Here is a 10,290-nt window from a genome sequence, read left to right on the forward strand (position 1 = left end):
GACATATGTTCACTACGGAAAGTTCAAAGAGAAATCTACTTATCCAGATGCAATTAATCCTTGCTTACGAATCACATAGTTTTTCATGCATGTTTTTTCATAATATAGTCATTCCCCATTCATATGGGATTGTTGGATTTTTTGGAGCGTGAATGGGAAATGAGAAAAGGAGTGCGCAAAAGACCTTTTGGATTGCACCTCTCCATCTAAGGCACCTTTTGATTGTACTCTTCCATCTCACCTTTTCATTGCCTATAAATTTAGAGGACCAGCCTCAGTTTTCGACACAGAAAAATTCTGGACTTCTTCTACATATTTTCTTACAAATTAATATCGAGTCTTTGTGTGATTCGATACCGAATTTGCGTTCGACGAAGCTGTTGGGGTTTGAGGTACCGCGACGCCAAAGAACAGGTATATCCGTTTTATCCTGGGAGGAAGTAATCCATAACCTTGGGTACAGCGAGGGAATAAAATTCTTTCAGCACACACAAGAACCTTGTGGACTCGGATATTTTCAGTTTTATACATTTTGCATTTTCATTGGGGTTTCCAATTTATTTTCGTTTACTGGTTTGCTGATTTTTTAACACAGAATACTAAATATTTTTATTCCATGAGCCATTTAAAGATTCTTTGCCTAGACAACTCCAGGGGTCGGGTTATTTACGGAGTCGAGAAACTATCTTGAAGAGCCAAATTCGGATTTAGTTGGTCCCAGTGATGGGTTCCGCAATTATTAGTTAGCAGCATAAGAAACCCTGGAAAGAATGAAACTTATAACATCAAGTGTGTGACCGAATAATCAATGAAATGACTGCATATCTTGAAGATCAGAGTTCAAATTCCAATAGAGAAAAAACACGTTAGGTGAGTCTTCCCATCTGCCTAAGTTTAGCGGACCAAGTTATATAGTAAATACACTGGTAGGAAGTAACAAATATGGTAGAATAATCAGGTGCGTGCGAACTGCTTCATACACCACTATTATTCAAAGAAAATGTAATTTACAATCACATAAACGCAAGAGGGGAGGCAGAGAAAAAACTTCATTCAGCACGAGCTTACAATTGATCCACCTAAATACAAGAATGTTCTTTTGAGACCAATGATGAACACAAACAGACAAGATGACTAGGTACAACAATTTGAACATTCACCTACATCTATTCAACCAGAAACTCCATCGTGTGATGCCCAAGCAGGCATAGTTTTATTCCCCTTTCCCATCTTCTTTGCATTACTTTGACCTCAGCGCGTTCCTCCTCCTTTAGCGACTTCAACTTTCGATATCCCTTGTCAGTACCAAATATCCTGACAAAACAAAGAGATCCGTCAAATCACAAATCCTACAAAAATCTCCTATTCTGTATTGTTCAGGCCACAAAATAATGAGATATCATTGAGATAGAGTTAGTCTTATGACTCTTCAAAAATGCTATGGGAGTGTGTCCAATTGTCCTTCAAATAATGCATTTCTTAGAGGATCCGACACGGATGAGGCGACAATTTGGAAAGTCCGAGCAAGATAGGTCAATATCAGCTGGGGAACAGAAGAACAACCACAATGTGGCGGAGGTATGCAATCAAGTTTCTATTGAACTGCAAAGAGAAATCATGCGAAAGACAGTTTTGTCAATTGTCAAAGCATGAGCCGGTAGATGTATTAGCTTCTGGAACCTCCCGTGCACATCGGACCAGAGAGCAAGTATCAAAACGAGTTATCGAATTTTCGAAATAACTGCCTATGAAATTTCATTATAACTAAAGGGGCTAGTTCTTTGGTGACCTTGTAAAATTAGCAGAAGTGGTGAAGAGGAATTTGGTAGACAATCAACATAAAACATGAAATACCACAAACAGATTACTTGCAGTTTCAGCAGAGATCCTCTTTGCCACAAAGAAAGTATCACAGTTAAAGAGAAATTAATGACAGCATAAACAGCTTAGAGAAAGATGCAGAAAACAAATATCAAGAATATTTAAGTCAATGTGTGGAAATTGTTACCAGTCCATGTAAACAAATGTCGATGAGTAGTTGCCGGACTTCGTGTAGAGCAGTCGATGATGATAATCATGAAAATCAGACCTGGAAACAATAATAGCCATTTCAGGGATTTTAATGACGTGGAGAACAAATAAATACAAAAATGACAAATTTTCTAACAGTAAAAGTAATGTACACACCCCCCATATAACGGCAAGAAGTTCGAGGGGCTCCAAGGGAAATGGTATCCGGAATGTGCCTCAACTGTCTCGAGGACTCTAAGCGAAACCCATAGATATAGTGTTATTAAATGGGGCCCCGTGATTGCAGGACCAACTATCGTAGCAAATCCAAGGAATAGAATTTCAGCAGGGTGAGCATACTCAGACGTCAACCCAAACGGTGTTGCATACCTGTGGTGTAACAAGCAGAAGCGCTGATTTCATGTGCAAAAAATAGAAATCCGAAGAATTAAAGTAGAAAACATAATGTAGTTCACATACTCATGATGGACGCTGTGGACATGCTTATAGAGCCATTTCGTATGTAAAATCCTGTGTCCCCAGTAAAATACAAAATCCTCCACGATGAAATAGAATAATATTTGCGTTGAAACCACTTTCCTGCACAAAAGAAAAAGGTATTGCAATTCACTCTTGTGAATAAACAGAAAACGCAAGCTCTACCACACCTGCTCCAATATTATACAACTACGCCTCAATGCCAAGCTAGTTGGAGTCAGCTGCATGAATCCTCATTTATAAAAAAAAGAATGAATTCTCACTATCCATGTTGTTCCATTTGGACCAATCTTAATCTAGTTGACTATATGTGTTACTTGCTTACAAATCGCTAACAAGATTAAAAAGCTCCTAACAAACATTGTACTTGAGTAAGCGTACCACCATAACTACATCTTAATCTGAACTAATTGGTATCACCAATATGGATCTTTTCTTTTCCATTGTATCATGTTTTTCAGTAAGTTTTCATGAATTTATGAGATGAATAGGTTTTTCAAGACAACTTTCTTCCTAAAGATTTTAGATCTATCTTGTCCGGCTTTAACACGTTCAACCTCCATGGTTTCGCCCACCTATATATGGTGATCTCGATGTCCACATAGGACATAAGTCACATGACTAGACCATCTTAAAAAAACTTCTTTCGTTTTATCCTCTATTTGAGGTTACGTGTACCTTTTGTCGACTATAATTGTTTCTAATCTTATATAGCTGCTCATCTGTCTCATCATTCATATTTTTCAACAATCATCTTGTGGATATGTTGGAACATAGAGATCTAACATTCACTTCATATAATATTCTCAATCATACAACTCACATATAACTTGTCTTTCATATGGTCAGTGCTCATATCGTATAACACTGTGGTGGTACTCCTCCAATACAGTTATCCTATTTTGATACTATGTGTTATAACTCTATATATCATATCATTCTCCTGGAATATTGAGCCTATATATCTTAATTGTTTGCTTTTAGGCACCATAACCTCATCTAATTTCACATCAACTTCACTTTTCTTACGCTGGCAAAACTTGCACGGCATATATTCAGTCTCACAAAATGGTTTCATGGTCTTGTCGTCGGGACATTGGATTCTGAAAACAAAATTATGAAGAAATAGAAAGCAAAAACAAAAGAAACGAAGATTACAAGACCGAATAAAGGTATACAATGAATATGTGTTGCCATCACATAACTAAAGCTTGGTATATAGAGAACCGGAAAATACCAGGACGGCAATGGAAGACTAGCTCGCATGCCCATGTATTTAAAGACAGGATACGATGCAATTAGGAGTGGAAGATTAACACACAAATGATACATCAGTAGACGAGTAATACATTTCTCCTGAGCTTCCCGGGTGTTATTCTTCTTCTGCACAAACAGAGGTCAAGAATGCCACGAAATGAAAATTCATCCGAATAATATGAACTTGAAACATCATAACAAGTTTTCAGCAAAGCACTTGTGCTAAACACAAATACTCTAGCGAAAATTCAAATCATTTTATCCAGAAACTGTTTTCCAAATGCAAACCAAAACGGAACTCGTGCACGAGTCTTAATTCGAATATTATTGAAGTTTGGGATCATTTTAATCAAGAAATATCATGTCATTAGAAGAGTCAAAAAGTAATACCTGAATTTTGTACTTGCCAAACCATCCTGCCCTTTCAAAAAGAATGAAGGGGAGTCCAGACAAGAAGAAGACACTCTCATGAAGAAAGAAACCTCCAAAACAAGTCAATTGGAAATCGCTGAAATTTGTAATAAGATACTGAAAAAGAAAGAAAGCACAAAACAAAAGGCTATTAGACAGGTAACTAGTACCTCGTTACTCTAAATAACAACGAGTGCACTTGTAGGACTTTTCAATCCACATATCTGGAGAACTGGACTTTTATTCGGAAGCAGACAAGTGCCAGATTGCAACCTTGAGTATCATTATCTTGTCATGCTTAGCACTATATAGAAAGTAAAGTTTGATAGTAGCCTGTTAAAGTTGAAACTCTACATGACTACAGGAATTATACCATTCGAGAACAAAGAAAAATATGAAGTTTACACGTTGGATGTGTTTTGTCATGTTAGGCTACGTTAGTCCCACATTTTACCACGGATAAATGATGAATGCTAACAAGCTTGAAATATTGTAGTGAAATGAGCCATTGCTTCATTCTTTCCTGAACTTTGAAGATTGAACATACACCAACCTTCCCCCCCCCCAAAAAAAAAAAAAAAACAGCACGTGATGCGGTTCAAACACCAAAGAAGGCATCCAACTTTCAGTTTTTGGGACTATCAAACTAATAAATCAGTCCAAAGTTTCAGTGGAACGATTTGTTCAGACTCCCCTGAGTGCAAATTGCATGTCAAAAACTCCCAAACCTGACATGCCTACATTATTTCCAAATTTCTAAGTTATGTTTCATTAATTACATTCTAACAAACTTAATAAGCATCGGTCTACAAGCTATATCTTCACGGTCTTACTCCCTATCCATCTCCAGTTTCCATGATTGCTGCCACAACAGAATTCTAAAACCCCAACCTGCTTTTGCTCCCACTTCAAATCCTGCTTCCAAACCCGCTACAACTACATAATTACAAAATTATCATCATTCGAGCTCCACCTACTTCAAACTTGGCTACTCAAAAATTTCTCATGTGTGCTACACAAACTCGCATTTCCATTGCATTCCATCATGTTCAGATTGTGATTATGTCCGGCTACTAGTCCTGGAGCCTGTCAAAATCCCCTGATGCAGATCAAAAGATCCTGCTTTCTCCTTCATTCAATTTTTTTTTTTTTGGTAAATAAACATTTTATTTATTACCAGTGAACATTACAGCACAGAAAAAAAGGCTGAAGGTACAACCAGCTACAGTCAACAGCAAACTAACTCATCCTTATTGCCTATGTCCGGCTACTAGTCCCGGCTATAACACTAGGTGTGAGCCCATTTGCTCCAACCTTGGTGAGCATGATTAGCTTTGGCAACCTGCTAGCGGGCTAGACAGGCTACGGATTAGTCGAGGTTCACACAAACTGGTCCGAACACCAACAATTCATACAATAAACTAAAGAATTCAAGTGTTTAGTGTCTAGTAGATGGAAAAAATTATCCGAATTGTTTTTTCCGGAAAAGATGATTATTTTGAAAATGTTTTACTAAAAAAACATTTATCATAGTAAAACATTTTTCAAAGATCGATAATCATTATACCCCCTCTGTCTCAATTTATGTGGCAAAGTTAGAATTTCGAGATTCAAACTTCTAAACTTTGACCGTGAATTTGGACACACAAGCTTTAAGTTTTTTGAAATAAAATTTATATATTTAGAAACTACGTAAAAAGCACTATAAATCACAATAATTAACAACCTAAAATATTTAAAAGACATATAAAGATATTTAGGTCAAAGAAAGACTTGGTTGACTCTCGAAATTCCAACTGTGCCACATAAATTGGGGCGTAGGGAGTATACTAAAAAATCATAAAATACCAAGTGTCCAAAGTGATGCGAAATTAAGAGTTGAGACAAATGAAAATGACTTTTGTCCAAAAGCGAGGGAAATTATTTTCTTGAAAAATCATATTCAGACAATCATACGCCACAAAATGACTTATTTTCCCAAAATATTTTGGGTCACACTCCCTCCGTCCCAAAAAAATTGTCTTAGTTTGACTTGGCACAAAGTTTAAGAAATAAAGAAAGACTTTTGAAATGTGTGGTCCAAAACAAGCCTTAGATATTTGTGTGACAGTAAATCACCTCATAAAGTTAAATTATTTCTAAATATAGAAAGGTGTCAATTCTTTTGGTACAGACTAAAAAGGAAAAGAAGATAATCTTTTTGGAAGGAGGGAGTACCAAACACACCTCCAACTAACTTCCGGAAACAACTAAAAGTCAATGGAATTTTCACGGCATATCAAAATTTTACTTATTATTACTTCAGTAAAAACCATAAATCTTTCTGGTCCCCACTCTGATACCTTTCGGATTTTGATATCAAACAAGTTGATTATCCGTATTTTTTAAATATGTAAATTTTATCTCAAAAAATTTATTAGACTCTCAAAATCCAAACTGTAACACATAAATTGAGACTGAGGGAAGTATGAAATAGAGAGGAGAATTTCCTAGTATTTCCTTTCAATAACTGAACAATCAAATAATGCATGGAGAAATGAACTTATGATAATGACTCAAATTCAAGTCAAAATGCCTCCATTACTGCTACACAAGAATGCTAATGAAGCAAACAATGCTGTGTCATTTTGCTCATAAATGTACTGTTCCTCAATGCACCAAACTAAAAATAGAATAGTCACATTGGAACAGAAATTCAGAACCATCTAGAAGGAAAAAGAAAGTGTACAATCGAGGGGTCAAAAAAAGAAATGGGGGGGTAGAGAAAAGAGAAGTACCGTCCAAGCAGATTCGATTATGGAAGCCATGACTGAGAACTCAATCGATTTATTGATTAGTTATAGTGGCATATATATATTACTTTACTATTATATATAATAGCTAATCTCAATCTTTTGTCGTCCTCACATTGTAAAATTAAACTTTTGATTGGTTGCTATTTACACATGGCTGCTGCTGCCTTTTCCTTGCATGTCCATTTTCTTTTCTTTATTTGGTAGGGGCCTGTCCCACTTTTAAGTTTCATTTTTTTGCACGGATTGCCCTTCGTTTGGGGTGGTCTTTAAATTTTGCCACTCAAATTTGTGGTCTTTAAATTTTGCCCTTCATATTTGTGGTCTTTAAATTTTGCTCTTTCTTGGAAAGATGAGCGAATACATGAAATTCGGGTTCGAACCCCGCTCAAGCATAAAATAAAAAAAATAATTTCGCAAGGCGAGGGAGTAGGGGAGTGTATGCTGGGATCCAAGCATACAATCTTTAAGAAAAAGTTAAAGTTATGCGGATCCGGCATAACTAAAAATCTGCCCCTCAAGGCAAAGTCGCCCCCTCGGACTTTTAGTTAAACATAACTAAAAGTCTTTTCGTATATAAAATTAAACTTTGCCTTATAAGGCAAACTTTTTTTTTGGTTGAAAGTCTATTTTATTCCATCCAAAAAAAACTTGTACACACAAAGTTGAAGCCGACCTACAATCGTACATGGTAAAATTCCTACTCACTAACTTGTATAAGTCAAACTAGAGCAACTATTACATTAAAAAAACAACGACGAGTTTTAATCAACTACACTTAGCTAGGGATAGCAATTCGCCCAGCAAAGAGCTCTCTCGCCATTTGAAATTGTTCCCCTTGGATGTGAATATGTTGTGCAATCTCTCTGTGAGTCTATCGGGGAAGAAACCGAGTATTTTGAAATGCGAGTAGGTTCCTTTCTCTCCAACCAATGCCACTAGCATACCAAAAATGCGCGAAAGTAATGGAGCAGGTGGCTTTGATTTGTGTCTAGCAATGTGTGAGATCCATGTGATTTCATCTTGCCCACCCCTATTCTTCTAGTGTACCCCCGGCCCATACCAACAATCCGTACCACAATCCTTTTGTGATGGAGCATTCAAAATAAAGATGGGAAAATATTTCTTGGTACCGCCGAGAAGATGGGAAAATATTTACGAAGTCTATCAACGATTGCTAATCTACCTTGTATTGCCGGCCAAAGTGTGAATTTGTATCCTGGGATGGACATTTGGTTGTAGCATAATACTTTTCCATGTAACTTTGGTATATATGCTTGAAAAAATACATATATATGCTTCAAGGCAAAGTTTGCCCATAAGGCATAAGTATGCCCCCGTCGGCATAAGTTTGGTAAATCCTTAACAAGTTTATGCGGGTAAGGGGCATACTTTTAATGGGCAAATTTTTATGCGGATCCGGCATAAACTTATGAAGGAATTATCAAAGTTATCTGCGGAACCGGATACTTATATCCAAATACGCCCATAGGCATAAGTATCTTGCGGGTCCTGGCATAACTTTCTTTAATTCCTTCACAATCTTGATGGGGGCATAGCGAAATTTAAACTTTGCCTTGCGAATTTTTTTAAAATTTTGACAGTGTGTGGGGTTCGAACACGAAACCTATGGGATTTAGCGAGGGCGAAATTTAAAGATTTCAAATATGAAGGGCAAAATTTAAAGACCACCCCAAAAGAAGGGCAATTCGCTTTAAGTTTTAACATTCAATTGTTTTTTCGGCCCATTTGACGTGGACCCAGCAATATTTTGTCAATTTGTTTTAGCTCCTTACTCTCTTTAATTCATATTATGATATTCTTAATTTATTCAAAACACAGAAGATATTAATGGAGTAGCTTTTTTTCTTCTTTTAAAATTATCCTTATTTAAATTAGATAAATGCATTTTTACATAACTAACAAATTATATTAAATTGGTACTTTATAGTTAAGGATAATTTAGAAAAACACTTTCCATCTTTCTAGGATAAGTAATTATTTAAGGGGTGTGTCCGAACTAAAAATACCATATTATATGAACCGAATGGAGTATTAGATTAACATTTCGAATATATGATATATTAATTGTGCTAAAGATTTTCAATATATTTTCGCTAAGTAAGTCCAATAGATTTAAAAATTATTTTTTTGCTAAATCAATTACGAAATATTTTTCTAAAATGCCCAATATATGCTTTATATCTTCGCTACCTTTACATTATTTGTCATTATACATTTCGGTAAAATTTAGGCAACCGTGGAGCTAAATTTTTGTTTCTAACGGGAATATTATTAGATCTTACTGATGACTCTCTCTTCATTTCAATTTCTAAGGGACTTTCCATTTTCCCAGAGTTACTTTGATTAAACTTTAAAGCTAAATTAAATTAGATTAATTAAATATTTTAAATCAAAATCAAGATATTTAAAAACTATACAAAAAGTACTATAAATTACAATTTTAACTGATGACTGATATTTTCAAGCAGAAAATATATATGAAGAATTAAATTCATTCTTGAGGTTCATTTAACAAATTTAGTTTTTTCCTTAATTTAGTCTAAAACTAAGTTTAAATCACCACATTTAACTAACATAAACTCTGACAAAGATGAAATATCACAAGTGAAACTAAAACTTAATAAATACGAAAAAAAATCTATTTCTATCTATAAATAAGGAAATCATATACTCCTAAATTCATAAAATTGTCAAAAAATTTCAATTTATGATTTTCACCAAGTCGTAATTATTTAATAGAATTTAGATCATGTTACTTTACAAAATGTCGAGTCGCTTGCATCTCTTTGATATTTCATAATTCTCCTGCCAAACTTCCTTCCTCATAAATAATTTTTTGTTTAAAAATTATCTAATTAAGTGATTAAGAAACTTTAATACTTGAGAAGACTTATCAACAATACATATTTAACATGCCACTGAATTCTATTAATTATGCAATAAAAAAATATGATACAAATTAAACCTTTTTAATTAAAATATTACTACTTTTATATCTTGAGTCTAAGCCCGGGCCTCATATAACTAGTATATATATATATACACACATATATAAGAGTAGAGTATAGTAACTAGTAGAACAGATAACAGTGTTTTGCAGCACGTGTCTAGTGACTGTCAAATCTTATTTTAAGAATAAAACAAATATATATGCATGATACTCCCTAGATATTTTAAGAATCTTTACATAATATATTACACCAGCCATTAGGGTGTTCATAGGTCCATTTGGATCGGTTTTAGGTTAAAATCAAAATTAAACTAATCTAGTCAGTTTTTAAAATTATTAAAATCAAAT

The 10,290-nt window shown here is 34.9% G+C and overlaps 1 protein-coding gene across 1 annotated transcript; it reads right to left on the reverse strand.

Moving 5' to 3' along the window:
* Positions 1–946: 946 nt before the first annotated feature.
* LOC132050433 (methylsterol monooxygenase 2-2-like) lies at positions 947–10,078 on the reverse strand. Its single transcript, XM_059441674.1, has 8 exons — positions 10,040–10,078; positions 6,954–7,035; positions 4,156–4,293; positions 3,746–3,891; positions 2,491–2,610; positions 2,188–2,400; positions 2,009–2,089; positions 947–1,314 (listed from the first exon to the last, which is right to left on the reverse strand). Exons 2-8 carry the CDS (start codon positions 6,981–6,983, stop codon positions 1,167–1,169), a joined length of 876 nt encoding a protein of 291 aa, XP_059297657.1. The 5' UTR covers positions 6,984–7,035; positions 10,040–10,078; the 3' UTR covers positions 947–1,166.
* Positions 10,079–10,290: the final 212 nt, after the last annotated feature.

The sequence above is a fragment of the Lycium ferocissimum genome, chromosome 3 (assembly GCF_029784015.1).
Source record: "Lycium ferocissimum isolate CSIRO_LF1 chromosome 3, AGI_CSIRO_Lferr_CH_V1, whole genome shotgun sequence".
NCBI classification, from domain to species: domain Eukaryota; kingdom Viridiplantae; phylum Streptophyta; class Magnoliopsida; order Solanales; family Solanaceae; genus Lycium; species Lycium ferocissimum.